The sequence below is a fragment of the Mesoplodon densirostris genome, chromosome 7, assembly GCF_025265405.1.
Source record: "Mesoplodon densirostris isolate mMesDen1 chromosome 7, mMesDen1 primary haplotype, whole genome shotgun sequence".
Classification (NCBI taxonomy): domain Eukaryota; kingdom Metazoa; phylum Chordata; class Mammalia; order Artiodactyla; family Ziphiidae; genus Mesoplodon; species Mesoplodon densirostris.
Window position 1 is genome coordinate 115,454,621 of NC_082667.1, and position 16,473 is coordinate 115,471,093.

Genomic DNA, 16,473 nt, shown 5'->3' on the forward strand with positions numbered 1-16,473 from the left:
GGGTTCCCTTTATTCCACACCCTCTCCAGCCACAAATACCTCTTGAAATAAGTGGCAGCAGAATGGGATTGGCTCTGGTAGAGTTTGGGCCACACATGAGACTCAGTGGTGTCCCTCTGCCTTACATCCTCCTTCAAAGGTCCACCCAAGAATCCCATGATAATAACCCATCCTCCTGGTAGAAGACCCTCAGCTTAATTCTTCAAATCCAGGGCTTATTTTTGTTTATCCATGTATTCCTTTGGAAACTGACCTCCATCTTTGAGTGGAGGGAGAGGCATGGGGTTGGGGTGGGAAAGAGGGATGCCGGCCAAGAACGTGAGTTTGAAATGAGTTTGAAAATAAGACCTGTTTTGATCCCAGGACTGTCTTGAACAGTGTTCTTAATCTTTCTACACCACAGTTTCATCATGTATTAAGATGCAGGCAGTAATACCCACTCCACCAAATTGGGTTAAGGATCACATAAGCTGATACCTGGAAATGCACAGTACATACCAGGTGTTCCATTAAGGTTGGCTTCCTCCTGTTTCTGATATCTGCTTGTTGAAGTGGTCATGGGGTGACTTCCCTTAAGGGCAGGGGCCATGGTTTCCTATCTTTATATTCACAGCCCTCAGCACAGTGTTCGGCAACAGATCTGGACATGACACGTGCTGGTGAAGGAATGTTTGAGTGAATGAACAAACAAATGATTTGAGTGAATGGACAAACAAATGAACTGTCATGAGTCGGACTGAGAAAGCAGTGCCGTCGTGTTTTGTAGCAAGTTCCCATGGAAGATTGTCACTGCACTTTGCCTCACTGTGATCCAGAAACAGTGGCCGCGCTGGTCCTGACGTCCATCTGCTCTGAGGACGTGTGGCCTGGCGGCTGAGCACACACTTGAATGCCACACCTTCCTCCTCCCGGCCACATTCTGCAGCCTCTCTAAGCCTCACTTTTCCCACCTGTTCGGTGAGGGAAACAATGGCACCTACCCCAAAAGAGCTAGGGATTGAATGAGATAAGAGCTAGGGATTGAATGAGATCACTTCTATTTAAAATGTTAGTACCTTGCCCGGCTTCTAGTAAACACTCACTACATCTTAGCTAAGAAATCACTTGTGTGATGAGGTACGTGGTGACGGTGTATGGCGCCAATGGCTCTGTTTGGTCTGTACTTTTCTTTGACCCACAAATGCTGTGAGTCAGAGGCTCTTATGAAGATTTGGGCTGAAACCATTTCAGAAGGACTAGAAATCATCCGTGTTTAAGTAGTTTTAGCTGATTCTAGTGGCTTGGAGAGGGAGGAGGTGGAAATGGGAGAAGGAAAAATATTAATCTCTGCAACCTGGAATGATTCCTCCTTTTCATCTGTTTCTCCCAGATCCTTTTTGGTGGGGTGTGGGTGGAGCTGTTCCCTCCATCCACGTTAAATCCCACCTGCCAATCATTGCGGCCGAAATTAACCTCATGGGCCCAGTCATACCTCAGAGCTCTGGGCAAGAAAAAGCGGGTCAGAGTTCGAGTCACCCCTCTGCCATACGCTGCTGTGTTGAGCTGAACAAGAGTTTGAACCTCTCTGTTCCCTCCTTCTCATCTGTGACATGAAAGTAACAAGGATGCTCTGCCTACCTCTCAGGGCTGTTAGGGGGACCCAGGAGTGATCATATAAAAGTCTTGAGCAAAGCTTCAGCACTACTGGCGTGTTTATCGGTGAGCCCCATTCTCCTTCTCCCTGGGCACATCCTGCCTCCCTGAGAACAGTCACTTCTCGGCTTCCTGTGTCTTCCTGCAGGAGCTTTCCTGCCTTCCACACACCTCGGAGCACTTCCGCATCGGGCTGCTGGCCTGAAAGGCGTCTGGGGGCTCCCTGTGGCTCTGTAGTAACCTTCCCGCCCTCCACAGTGCTGCTCTTTTATGCAGTGGACACCTTTGCCCCCAAACCAGCTGGACTTTCCTCTGCAGGGATGCAGAGACTCTGCACAATAGACACTGCCCTTCCAGGGGTGCCTGATTTCCATGGTTTTCTATAGAATCCATAACCTAGAAACAGAATCTTCTGAACTGACAGAGAGTCAGAGACCGAAGCCTTAATGTGAAACTGAACCGAGCAGCTTGTTAGAGCCCAGACCTGCATTCCATCCTCAGGTCTCTCGTAGAGGAGGAAAAGTGTATGAAAGTACACAGAAATGGTAAAATCCCAGAGAGGAGAGAGGAGATAGTCATCAAAATATAAATCTTGGCCATTTTTACTGAGCAAGATTTATAGGCAGGGGACTGGACCAAGTGTCACTACCACATTCGTGATTTCCTTTCGTCTGATTCTGGGATCCTTGGGTCCGCCGTTTGCTGTGTGTCCTTGGGCAAAACAGAGGCAGCTTCTGATCCTCTGTTTCTCAGGGAATAATAATAGTTCAGCATGTACAGTGGATTGAACTTTTAACGCTTGTATCCTATTCCCTTGGGAGATGGTGGTTCAGCTAGTATTTCTCCACAGTGGCGTGGGGAATAAAGACCCCATAGGGAGCACTAGTAACAGGATCTCAGAGGAGGAAGGGAACCCTGGCCAGTCTCTCGCCAGTGCCTGATAACCATAGACACCCAGATCGGGGCTGGCTGTCCCTCCCCACCTTGGATTCCTTCAGTGAGCGGAAACTCTCTCCCTCCCTTGCTTAGGGCCTCTCAGTGACTCCCAGCTTCCTTCCTGATGGAATCTGAACTCCCCTGCCTGCCTCCCAACAATCTGGGCTGTGTCCCCCCTCAGTGGAAGCTCTCCAGACAGCCACACATCACTGGCTGCTTTTCCCTTTGTGCCTTTTCTTGTGTTACTGCCTTATCTGGAAAGCTTTTCTCTCTTCCCCCAAATCTCATGTACTCCTCAAGACCTTCTCAGATGGTTGGAGATTGTTTTAGCAGAGAGGGGAGCTGGGTCTTCTGGTGCCCAGTCTTGAAATATTCCTATTAGCATGGAACTTACAGACATTTATTCTGGGAAAATTGCAAAGATTGTTAGGTAATATGCATAGGCATCTGTACAGATGTTATTTTTTAATTTTTTATTTTTTGCGGTACGCGGGCCTCTCACTGTTGTGGCCTCTCCCGTTGCAGAGCACAGGCTCCGGACGCACAGGCTCAGCGGCCATGGCTCACGGGGCCAGCCGCTCCGTGGCACGTGGGATCTTCCCGGACCGGGGCACGAACCTGTGTCCCCTGCATTGGCAGGCGGACTCTCTACCACTGTGTCACCAGGGAAGCCCCAGATGTTATTTTTAAGCACCTAGTATATGCCAGATGCTGTGCCGAGCTCTTCAAATACATGATCTGTTATTGATATTAGTCATCATTGTATCCTGCAGGGTAGGTATTGTTAGCCCCATGGAAGAGACTGGGAAAGTGAATCCTCAGATTAATTAACTCGTGCACAGTCCCACAATTAGTAAGAGGTGGGCTCCCAAGAATGTGCTCCTTTTACACGGCAAATGCTGCCTTGTGCCTCTGTGCAGTAATTCATTGGTCTTAGGGGGAGGAAAGGACTTGTCTAGGTCCCAGGGAGACTTCGAGGCAAAGAGAAATGCATTTTCTTATGTCACCACCCATGGTCTAATGGCTGGTTTCCCCATTACAAACGGCTTCCTCCTTAACAGCAGAGGCCAGAGCCCCAGCCCCTTCTTAGCAGGAACAAAACAAGGCCTCTCCACACAGGCCACTGGGCCCACCACATAAAAACACCAGGGGACCTAAGCAGCATTTTCCCTGCTAAGCACCCCCTGCGGAGAGCGGCCTAATAGGCTTTTTATGGGTTGGGAAGTAGAGCCTTGTCGATAGGAGAGAAAGAAGGGCTTCACCGCAGGTTGAAGTTCTTCCACTGGAAGGCCTTCTTAAGCCCCCAGATAGCTCAGCATTTTTTTTTTCCATCTCTGATTAGCTTATATAAAAGCCCACAGCTTTTTCTTCCCGTTGGCTGGCCTTTTGGTGGTAGCATCCCCGGCCCCCTGTCAGGCCTGCTCCATCCCATTGATTGTGAGATGCATGGCTCTCAGGCCATTAGCCCCGGCCAACTGAAAGGGTTCACCCCCAGGAGACTGATTGTGAAACTGGGTCTTTATGATCAATATGTCGTCCTCCATTAGGTTCATTTCCTCCGAAGGAAATGGGTCGGGCCATTAGGGTTTCTGTGTATTGATGGGCCTCTCACTGCCCCCACTTCAGCTTCACAGGGAGGAGACCAGAGCCAGCAAAGACTTTGGAGATGTACTTGCTAGACTGAACTGCCCAGGCTCTTTGAAAGACTGTCTTACTGGCCTTGGTGACCAGAAGTAGCCAGAATCCCATGTGTGAAAGTGATAGAATAAATGATTTTGTTATATAGGAAAGAGTGACCAACTCCACCAGGTACAGAAAACATGGCATAAGTTTGGGCACAGTTGGAAGGACTTTCCGAGCACAAGGGCTATTAAGCAAAAAAGAAACATTGTTGAATCCCCTTTTCTTAAGGTCTGTAAGAACAGGGAAGATTCGTTCAAAGATACAACCTTGAAGAAAGTACAACCTTGTCTGGTCCTAAGGAGGAACAGACAGGATGGTCTCAAGATCCTTTATCGCCACAGACACAATTTATCACTTTTAGTTGCTTCTGAGGACCTCAGAACACTCTATAAATGTCCCATCTCTCTTTCTCAACCTCCTGTGTGCAGTTTCATCACCTTCTCTTTGGAGATGAAAAAACTAAAGCTCCAAATTGGGAAATGACTTCCTTTGGGGAAATGGCAGCTGCAAACCAGCGCCCATGTTCTAGCTGCAAGGACCCACTGGGGCAACAGTATTCGGCCTGTCCTTTATTTTTATTTAACTTTTACTAAAATACCACCACTGCCCCCTCCTTGGCTTGCGTAGCTCTTAGCTGCTCCTCAAACGCTCCCCCACATTCATTTGGCCTCTGATCATCAATTAAAGGTGGGATTAAATCTGTAAGGATCTTATTGGCCACTGGTAGCCAAGAGGGTAACCATATCAGAAACTGAAGTCTCGATTAATAGGCAGTAATGGGTGAGGGGGCCGCAGGATGTGAATTCAGGGGGTTATGCTGGTTACTCTAGAAGTATCTCCCGTCACTGGCCACTGGGGAGCCTGGACTCTGGTCTGCTGTGTATTTTGTGTTCATCCACCCCATCCTCATACCCTACTGCTCCTGATGGGGGGCTCTGCTCATGGGGGATACTTCCTCTTGCCATGAAGTCCCATTACAACCTGGAAGGCACCCCAGATCTCCAGGATCACACCCAGTGAGAGGTTTAGGGGCCACTTCCCCCTGGGTTTCCAGAGAGGATGGAGTTTGGAGGCCATTGGCTGAGATGCTGCCCAGGGTTCTAGGCTCATGCTTTGACTACTCAATATACTCCTTAATTTATTTATTTATTTATTATTTATTTATTTATTTTTTTGCGGTACGCGGGCCTCTCACTGTTGTGGCCTCTCCCGTTGCGGAGCACAGGCTCCAGACGCACAGGCTCAGCGGCCATGGCTCACGGGCCCAGCTGCTCCGCGGCATGTGGGATCTTCCCAGACCGGGGCACGAACCGCGTCCCCTGCATCGGCAGGTGGACTCTCAACCACTGCGCCACCAGGGAAGCCCCCAATATACTCCTTTGACTGATGCAGACTTTGGTCACGGCCTCCAGAACCAGCCCCTGGATTGGGACCACCACAGAGGTGACTGGACAGCTGACCTGTCAGGGTAGAGCCACCCAGATCCAGGGAGGCTCCTAACAATACCGGCTTCCCCATTTGTCATGAGGCTTAACGTCTAAGTGCCTGATACATAGAAGGCCTTCAATTGTGGACTTCCTTATCCTTATTTTTCTCCTACTAGAGAACAAAGATGTAGAGTTACCTGTTTGCACTTTGTTCTCAGGATAGCTGTCAGCTGCAGGCAGGCTCAAGCTGCCTCAAATCATCCATAAAGAAGCTGGCACTGGGACTTCCCTGGTGGCGCAGTGGTTAAGAATCCATCTGCCAATGCAGGGGACACAGGTTTGAGCCCTGGTCCAGGAAGATCCCACATGCTGCGGAGCAACTAAGCCCGTGCGCCACAACTACTGAGCCTGTGCTCTAGAGCCCGTGAGCCACAACTGCTGAGCCCGTGTGCCACAACTACTGAAGCCCGCATGCCTAGAGCCCCTGCTCTGAAAAAGAGAAGCCCCCGCAGTGAGAAGCCTGCACACTGCTACGAGTAGCCCCCGCTCACGGCAACTAGAGAAAGCCTGCGCACAGCAGCAAAAATTAATTAATTAATTAATTAATTAAAAAAATGAAGCTGGCACTGAGTAGGTAACTCTTCATGGAGCACAATAAAAGCCTCTGTATTTCCACCTAAAACCACATTACAAAGCACTGTCTGCTTTGCAGATACACTCTAAAAGAATTCCTCAATTTGGCTTAGTGGCACCAGTGGCCTCTTTATATGACTGGACTCTCCAACCAAGAAAAATAGCAGTTGGATTCTCTCTGTTTGCCCCGGTCTAGTGCAGATCCTGGAAAAGGAATGAGATATCTGATTAATTGGGTCATCTTTTAATTGGATTCACAGTATTAGATGTCGCAAATCTATCAATTGGTATCCTGGATGTTGAGAACATTTTTTTAAAATCCTATATTAGCTTCAAATGTTTCTAAAAGTTGAGATTGTCTTAGCTACACAAAAGAAAGATACACTTTAACTTTGGTTGCACAGGCAGCTTTACCCACTTGGAGGATTACCTACTTGACCCCTTGCCTCTTTTCCTGCACAAATAAGTCCTTAGTCACAGAGAAACAATGCACAGAGCAGATGGGATGCCAAGGCCATGAGCATGCACCTACCAGCAAACCAAAGCCAAGGACCGAACAACTTCAGGTAACTGGAAAGTTCAACAAATTCGTTTTCTACTTAATTGAATCAAAGTCTTACTATTTTGAGGAAATATATCACTATTTACATTAGTATATATGCTGCCGGTTGTTTTTCACTACAGGTGTCCGATATTTGAGTTTTGTCAAGTGCAATAAAGTAAGGGATTAACTCCCCTCTATGAGTGAAAGATGAGTCAGCCTAGAACCTGGGGGTCTGGGTAACCTGTCTGCTTAAGCCAAGGATACCTTGAGTATTTAATGACCTCAGTATTGAACAAGTTTGGAGCTGAAGGTGTTCCTTAGACAGGAAATAGGAATTCAGTGGGTAGCCTAAAAGAAGTGTCTGGCTTCCAAACACAGACAAGGAATCATAGTCAAGCTAACAGAGAAAGCTTTTGGAATATGGTACCCTAAACCAGACCCAGAGTCTGTTAATGATACTTGGCCTAGATGTAGTTAGTCCAGACGCCCAGATTCTCCAGGGGACAGTAACTGAACTCATCACCCATTACCACCCCAGCCCAAACTTGTTTCTATCCTGCATTCTCGCTCAGGGGTGTCTGCACCATACACATAGGCCTTTGAGCTACAATTGTTAACCCGTCTCCGAGCTTCATTCAATCAACAACCCAGACATCTTTCGCAACATCCCCATCCTCGTTATAGTGCAAGACTCAGTGTCCCTCTTCTGATCGATTGTCAAGGTCTTTTAAATAGTCTCCAGCATACAGTTTATCTCCCTTAAATCTGACCCTCACATGCAAATCTGATCATGCCTTTATTGTTCCCCACTGCATGAAACAATCAGGTCCAAGCTCTAAAATAGCACAAGGACCTTTGTGAGCTGTCCCCTTTCCAGCTTCATCTTTACCTTCTTCAAGCCTTGCCGGTTTTGCTCTAGTATCACCAAATTCTACCTTCCCCGCCCATACAATGCTGTCTCTCACCTTCGTATATTAGCTCTGGACGTGGTCTTCGCTTCAGATGCCCTTCTCTCCTTGTGGATTTCTCTAGCCAGCTCTGACTCTGCTTTTAAGATCCAGATTCATCATTGTTTTTTCTCAAACGGATTCCCAATGTTCTCAGTTCATACCACCCTTAGAGTCTGAGGAATTTTTACATAGAGCTTGTAGACCAACATAAATACCTAATGGTTCTGTGTATTTAGTAGCTAGATCCAAACAACTCAGTAAGTCGCTTCTAACAACTTAAGGACTGTGTGAAAAAATAATACACAAAATTGAAAGAAAAATAATATTTTTATTTCATTCTTAAAGAATTGCAGCTACTTACTAATGACACGTGTGTATGTATAACTGAATCACCTTGCTGTACACCTGAAACTATCACAACATTGTTGATCAACTATACTCCAATATAAAAAAGTTAAAAAAAAAAAGAAACTGTAACTACCTCGAACTAGTAGCTTATGGGATGCCCAACAGATGATGAAGGTGGCTTTGTTTCCTTCCAAAATTAGCAATTTCCCATGGCACCTCTGAGTTTGCTGTGGTATCCCGACCTAGGGTAGCTTTGTGGACAGTTTGAGAACCTCAGCCCCCAAAAATGCCCCCCTACTGAGTTAGCATCCCTATTCTGAGCAGCCCTAGCACACTCGGCCCATCTCTTATGGCCATTAACATATCGCCTTGTAAGAAGCTGCTTGTATATCTACGTTCTGAACTCTTTGAGGTCCCTCTTCTTTGCTTGCTGGTGATAGCACAGTGCCTAGCACACAGCTGGTGCTCGGCTGAGAAGACCTGAACTACCGAGAGCGTCAGAGACCTCAGTGGAACCCAGAGCACCAGGGTGGCTGCAGAGGAAGTCAGCCTGGGTGACAATTAAGCAGGAAATTCCAGTCTGGCTCAGAACCTGTGTTTTGAAGAGGGAGTGAGGATCCTGCTGGACCCGGACATGGGACCAGCCCAAATCCACTCATCAGGCCCGAATCCAGCCGAGGGTACCAGAGACCATGGTCTCTGAAAGGGCTCCAACCAGTCAAACTTTAGTTGAGACAGCGACACCCAATAAACTCTTGGTTTTATTTTTGGTTTATTGGTACATTTGGTTTCCTGGTAAGAGTTCCTTGGGAGGAGAAGGAAATAAAGAGAAAGGAAGGAAGAAAGGAGGAGGGAAGGAGGGTGGAAGGGAGGAAGGAAGGATGCTGCTTTGCCTCCCACAAACTGTGACTCTGGTGGTTGGGTAGAGCCATGGTTCTCGCCAGAGCCACCACGGACCCAAAATTCAATCGAGCTGTGGGCAGACAGTGGCAGGACTCCCAGCCCTCGCAGCCGCAGTAAAGCAAGGCTATCAGTGTGTGCTACTCGGTCCTCCCCATCTGGCTAATTTCCTCACAGCTGCGTGCCTGAGTTTTTTGATGAGCCATTGCTTTTATCTGCTTTGTGCTGTTCTTCCCCATCATTAGCAGGCATTAGAGCTGGCATCATTTTTTTTTTCCACACTCTGCTAAGAATGAACCCTAGACATAATTGGGAAGGTTAGGATCAGGGTCCGAAGTCAAATTTGTGCTCTATTGTAATAGCAGAGCCTCAGTAGTTCACATGTCCCTCTGATTCTTACCATGAAAGTCCCAACTCAATGGCTGCTATGATCCAACGACTGGAGTACTCTCCTTGGAGTTTAAAGGGATATTTCCCCTTTATCTGCCCAGCGGGCTCTGCCGACTTCTGAGTCACTCTGAGGGTAGCAGTTGTTCAAGCTCAGCCTGGTGTTTGGGGTCTACCCCACACACCCCACTGTTCTTGGCATTTACCCCACTGGTGGACCATGGAGGTGGCAACTCTATGGCAACAGGCTTTCCTCAGTGGGATGGAGCGGAGAGATGTTCTGCCACTGCCTGTGTTCAGTCTGTTTTGTGGGCAGAACTCTGGGAACAGACTCAGCACAAATCGCCATCAGCCTGGCAGTGGGTGAAGGGGTAGCAGAGCTCAGCCTCTGGCTCAGGACCCGAGGGAAGCGGTGCTATCACTCCTCCTACAGCCTCCTGCCTAGGGAATCACACACCTGTTTCAGATCAGTAACTACTTTCTAGAAACTTCCCCCAAATAAAACAAAACAAAAAAGCCACTTTAAAGCACATTACTGCCAGGACGTTCTTTCTGGAACCTAACTTGAGCCCCTTGTGCTATTGCCGAAGCTTCTTTTACTTTGGCTGACCCTCACTAGGAAAGCTACAACAGATATGATAAGCTTCCGTAACGCTGAAGACCTCTCAGACTTGTCTTCTTCAGAAAGAAGAATTGGTGTTTCCTTAGCCTTTCACTACAGCCTTGTCACCCAAGCCTTTCATTATCTTTCTCAATCGTATCTTTGAATCCTCTCCAAAACTTGGCTTTTGAGTTACAGGGACCATACCTTAATGAGATCTTTCACTTCCAGAGGACATTGCTAGTGCTGAAGGAAAAATAAATTAAACTTCAGATAAAATATATTTCTTTGGGGGAAGAGCCTAGGGAAAAAAAAATTGGATCCTTTATATAAATAGCACATCGTACTGCAAGTGAGCTTTCCTTTTCCCAATTGTTTTTGAAACAACGGGTCTTTTTTTGGTGAACTTAATCCCTCAAAGATTCTAACCTCTAAAAGACCACGTTTTGTGTTCTTTTGGGGGTACACGGCTTGAGGATTTGAAAAAAGCAAAACAGGTGACCTCTGATTGTCTAGTAAGTGGTAAAGGAAACAGGGCTTGCATCTTGGCAACAATTAAGCACCTTATGCAGGAGTGGGAAGGAGGGGGTTTCCTGTGTTTCCAGCTTTTTCGGCACCAGCTTCTCTTCCAAGGGGTTCTGAGGAGTCTGTCTTCTTTCTTCATAACCTCATCTTACTGTAAGTAGGCTTGTCTTCTAGAATGCCGTTCTACTTAGCTGTGCAGATTTTTCTGTTCTGATCATTTGGTATTTGTGCTCAGAGTTTCGTGGGGGAAAAGAAGGTATTCTCTTTGGACTGTGGAAAAGAGCAACGGAGGCTGGCCTTGAATCAGGCTGGAATCTGCTCTTCACTCAGCACTCACCGTAGCCAGGCTGCCCTGAGCACGTGAATTGACTTCCTTTACCTGAATTTCCCCCTGTGTCAAGTGAAGAAATTGGGGCCCCAGTTGATGTCTTAGGTCCCTTCCAATCTGACCCTCTGTGACTGTCACAGCATCATTGGTTCTCATTGCTCCAGAGAGGTACCAGAAAAGGCAGGAGGAGTTGGGTTCAGCAGCCAGTCAGGAAAAGGATGCTTGGGAAGAGCATCAGTTTAAACTAGAAATCCCTGCCCTCTCTTCTCTCTCCCAAGGACCCTGAATTGGGGTAGTATAAAGGGACAGGAATAACCAATTATTGATCGCCTCCACTGAGTCAGGCACTGTTCAAGGCTCCTCACTGTAGAGGAAAGGTACTCGATGAATTCCATCACCACAGCCCCTCACACCCAGCCCACCCCGCCCTCCCCCTTGGCTCAGCCCAGATCAGGTGTCCCAATCCTACATGCTTAGGGTTCTCTGTGCTCTCCCCTCATTGCACTGACCACCCCTGTAATTAAATAATTATTTGTGCAATTGACATTTTCACGCCTGCTCAACTGAAAACTCCATGAGGGCAGGGACCATAATAAGTCTTGTGTTTCAGTGTATTCCTGGAGCCTAGCACAGTGCTGACAAAGTCATAGCAATTCAGTAGGTATGTACTGAGCAAACATAAACTTGAATGCCTGAACGGACAGACGAGTAGTGAAGCTGGATACAAACCCAGAACTATCTGGCTCTTGGAGACCTGACGTTTCAGAAGCGCTCTCCTCGTATGCTCGTGTGCAGGGCTGTGACCCGCTGCCGGCGCCACCCTGTGACCCTGCCCCACCACGCACAGAACTTTGAGTGTTTCTCCCGCAGCGGGAGTGACAGCCGCCCTTCTCCAGCCAGCCCCTTTCACCCAGTGCTACTCGTCCCCAAAGATGTCTGTAAAATTGTTGGAGACGATGGATCCAGTCTGAGGCTGCTGGTGGTAGTTGGAGGAAAGTGGGAGGAGGCACTGGATTTAAACCAGATAAATTGTCCTTGTGGGCATTTAACCTCAAGTCTCAATGGCCTTAATAGAAAGTGGCGGGGGCGGGGTGGGTGGGAGGGTGGTGGTGGTGGGATGAACTGGGAGATTGGGATTGATATATATAGACTAATATGTATAAAAAAGATAATTAATAAGAGCCTGCTGTATAAAAAATAAATTAATTTAATTTAATTTAAAAAAATTTTTTTAAAAAGCACCATTTTCTAGCACACTTTGCCGGGAGGCTGCGAATGAGAAAATGCTCTGTAGGGGATCTGGGTCAGGAAGAGTGAGTGGGTGAAAGGGAAGGAAGGAAAAGCAAGACATGACAACCTTTAGGGAAGCAAAAATAGAAGTCTAATGTGGAAATGGCTAAAAATAGACGGCATGGGCTGTTAGGCTGCGTGCAAATTGCGTGCAAATCCAATGCTAATTACATGGAAATTAATCACAAGTCCTAACGTCCCTGTGCCTTGCTGTGACCCCTGGGGGGATGCCCTGCTGCAGGTATCTCCCCTACACCCTTGAGGAGGCTTAACGGTGCCTGCTTCACACCCAGCTCTTGCACTGCAGTGGGAAAAGCTGATAGGAGGCTAAAAATACTAACAATAGAAATCTGATTTCTTCTTCCAGACAAAAAGCCTTGGCATCCACAGGAGGAAGAAGTGTTCAGGCAGCATGTGACTGGTTGGTATGAAATAAATAAATTGAGAAAATAGCATGTAATTAACTCTAAGTGTATGTGGATGAGCAGGGATGTGCAGCCTGTCTCTAATGGGCCCTTCAGGGGCGGGGGAAGGGGGAGGATCCAAAAAACCATGTGACCAGCCTGTGTATCAAGCCATTCGCCTCCCCCGTCCTGGCCCCAGAGTGTGCTCTCCTCAGAGCTGTCAAAAGAAATTCAGAGGGCTTCCCTGGTGGCGCAGTGGTTAAGAGTCCGCCTGCCGATGCAGGGGATACGGGTTCGTGCCCCGGTCTGGGAGGATCCCATATGCCGCGGAGCGGCTGGGCCCGTGAGCCATGGCCGCTGAGCCTGCGCGTCCGGAGCCTGCGCGTCCGGAGCCTGTGCTCCGCAACGGGGGAGGCCACAACAGTGAGAGGCCCGCATACCGCAAAAAAAAAAACAAAAGAAATCCAGAGCATTTCCAAGACAGAGCCTCTGTCATGATAGACACCCGCTCCTCCACTCACTTAAAGATCCATCCTAGATAGCAGGCAAATGGATTTAGAAATATCCTACTTACTTACCTTCCAGGATCTCGCTACCCAGGGCTGACCCCACAAGGCGACCCTCCAAGCTTCCCTCATCTTTGGAGGCACATGCGTTTAATCACAGACGGAGCTGGAGGGACAGGCCGGGCTGGAACAGTACTGGTGGTCTGGGAAAGGATTTGGGGTTGATCCGAAACGCTTCCTGGAGAGCGGCCTTAGGATTTTTTTAGGGAGTCGTGGGATGCCTATGCGATAGGACAGGCAGAAGTAGAGAAGTTGGTGCATCTGAGAGTTGGTTACAAAGTGTGAGCTTCGAGGTGTGGGTTTTTAAAGTACAAAAGTGAAAACCCTCCCGCTCGCGGTGCTTGGCGGGGTGGAGGCTGCCCAGGATGGACCTTGATGTCAGTTCTCCCTTTGCTTCCATGGTTCTCAAGTGAGGCGTGCTCAGCCCCCCTCTCTCTGGCAGGTTGTTCTCCCACGTCGGCGACCCCTTCCTGGATGACCCCCTGCCCCGGGAGTACGTCCTCTACCTCCGCCCCACCGGCCCCTTAGCGCAGAAGCTTTCCGACTTCTGGCAGCAGTCGAAGCAGATCTGCGGCAAGAACAAGGCTCACAACATCTTCCCTCACATCACCCTCTGCCAGTTCTTCATGGTGAGCCGCAGCCCCCCACCCCGGGGCGCCTGCCTCCCTCCAGCCCTGGGGGACTGGAGGCAAAGCTAGGAGCCTCTCAGGATGTTGGTAGAAACAGTCACGGGCTCCAGAGTTCAGCCTTTGAGGAATCAGTGAGGTCCACGGCTGCTCACCCTGGTCCTCTTTCTAATACCTGCCGAGGCCTAGGAGCACCCCGGGTCTGGTGTGGCATCGTGAGGACCGTGTGCTCCTCAGGACCCAGGGGACAAGCCTGACCCACTGGGTGACACAGTGGTCTGGTAGCCACAAGGGGAGTGGATTCTCTAACCTAGCTTCTCCTGTCTGTCTTCTCCCTCCCCTCTCACAAGGAAAGAGCAGACATGAGAGAACTGGGGATGAAAAACGTAGTCTGCAGATGGGGGAGCGACTTTAGCCTCCTGCACACCATCCACAGGTTTTGCCATGCTAGATCTTTCTAGAGATGGCTAGGATACGTCTCCCCTGCCATAGTTACCTAGCCCGTAATTCTAGCTGTCATGAAGCTTATGCAGAGACTGAATCAAAATCCCTCTCGTTCCGATAAATGTAAACATATTTCATCTACTTCGGTTCTCTGCAGAGATGGAGAAGAATTGATGTGTCCAGCTATAGTCACGATGAAGCAGAATGGTAGCATTTTAAGAAAATATGTTTTTCTAATATTTGGGGTTGTTTTTCCAGAATCTCATTCATATTCTCCCCCATCTCCACCTTTTGTAGGTGAAAATATGTTCCTAACACCTCCTCTCTTACCATTCATGCTGAAAATTAAAATGATGATCATTTCCTCTTAGTCATCCAGGATCTTTCTCAAAAGCATTCAGAGTTTTAGACACTCTCGTTCTTTCTTCTAGCGCTCTGGGGAGGCGGGGGCAGGAGGAGGATATTGCAGCTCTTGGAGCTTCATTCTTCCCAGGTATCATGGGGGTGGAGATAGAGTCAACTTTGGATCACATAAGTGGAATAGAAAAGGTACAAACGATGCAGAACTGTAGAAAACACACAACAACCTATCGTGGGGTGCTGTACACTCTCTTGGCACGTCCCTCGTGCTTGCTTTCTGCTGGACCAGCCCTACTACATTCTGGCGGGGCTCAGAGGAGCACATCAGAGCAGGGAGAGAGGGAGGGGAGAGGTGGTCCATCGCCCCAGTTTAATTGGCTGGTTGGATAATCCATTTCCAGATAATTGGGAGGCTGTAGGTCTTCTCCCTGCTCACAGACAGGAACGATGGTTCCGTTAGCAGCCTCCAGCTCTGGGCAGAGGATGCCAAAGGTAAGTAGCGGCAGACATCTCCCCTTGTCTCTGAACGAAGCCTCTTGTTTCCCTGCCAGTGTGAGGACAGCAAGGTGGACGCCCTGGGGGAAGCCCTGCAGACCACCGTCAGTCGCTGGAAATGTAAGTTCTCAGCCCCGCTGCCCCTGGAGCTCTATACCTCCTCCAACTTCATCGGCCTCTTCGTGAAGGAAGACAGCGCAGAGGTCCTCAAGAAGTTTGCCGCCGACTTTGCTGCGGAGGCTGCCTCCAAAACCGGTGAGCTGCCAGCTGCCAGGCCTGCCCTGGGCCCTGGGAATTGGAAAGTCGGGAAGGAAAGGGACAGGAAATGATTGTGGAGGAGGAGGGTGGAGTCGGGAGGTAGAGGGTCCTGCAGGAATGGGCAGAACGTGCCCAAGAACACAGCCGTTTCCTGCAGGACCCCACACCTCTTGCCCCTTTAAAAAATATTCAGGGCTTCCCTGGTGGCACAGTGGTTGAGAGTCCGCCTGCCGATGCAGGGGACACGGGTTCGTGCCCCGGTCCGGGAAGATCCCACATGCCGCGGAGCGGCTGGGCCCGTGAGCCATGGCCGCTGAGCCTGCGCGTCCGGAGCCTGTGCTCTGCAACAGGAGAGACCACAACAGTGAGAGGCCCGCGTACCGCAAAAAAAAAAAAAAAAAAAAAAAAAAATTCAGCTACAGTTCTCCTAACCTCCTTGAGAGCAGGTCCAGTGTCCACTCCCTGACCCCATGTTGAAAGTACATAAATGACTGTTCCCATTGAACTATAAATGTGTTCCTTTGCAGCCTCACCATCTCCTCCCTGCTCAGAAATAAGGAATTTTTCTGTGTGGGTTTTTTTTTGTGTGTTTTTTTGGCCACACTGCCTGGCTTGCAGGATCTTAGTTCCCTGACCAGGGATCGAACCCCGGGCCCTTGTCAGTGAAAGTGCGGAGTCCTAACCACTGGACCACCAGGGAATTCCCAAGGAACCTTCTTTTCCTCCTCCAAACCCCATCCCAGGCAGGTGTTAATCTGGGTCTCCCCGTCCCCTCCGTGTGGACTGGGGTCACACAGCACAGACAGCAGAGTGGAAGCACTTAGCATCCAGTAATAATCAAATCCACTGAACCAACACCTTTCGACTCGCTGAAGCCCGGTAGACAGGCCCCTAAGCCTCAAAAGGGCCCTTATCCACCTCTTTACAATGTCACCTGCTCTTTGCATGGGAGGTCTCAGTTCAAGCTAACAACTGAGGTTTACCGTCAAAGCAATCAGTTTGTAGGGACACTCAGGATGTGTGCTGACTTAAAGGCGGGCGGCGGCGAGACGGGACGGGAGGCAGAGGTTTGCAAAGCCTTCCTGTGTGACTGCAGGTGCAGACAGCTCCGCAAGGGCCTCGCCTGCCGTGGGACA

At 49.0% G+C, this 16,473-nt stretch overlaps 1 protein-coding gene across 2 annotated transcripts in view; it reads left to right on the forward strand.

Annotated features, from left to right (window-relative positions):
- UBASH3B (ubiquitin associated and SH3 domain containing B) overlaps positions 1–16,473 on the forward strand; it is a 141,799-nt gene that overhangs the window by 94,854 nt on the left and 30,472 nt on the right. Inside the window, exons 2-4 of one of the 2 annotated variants that reach the window (XM_060103999.1) lie at positions 12,552–12,605; positions 13,597–13,783; positions 15,136–15,334. In XM_060103999.1, coding sequence (XP_059959982.1) covers positions 12,552–12,605; positions 13,597–13,783; positions 15,136–15,334 — 440 coding nt within the window. Of the gene's footprint in view, positions 1–12,551; positions 12,610–13,596; positions 13,784–15,135; positions 15,335–16,473 lie in introns of both variants that reach the window. The other variant, XM_060104000.1, reaches the window with a different exon arrangement.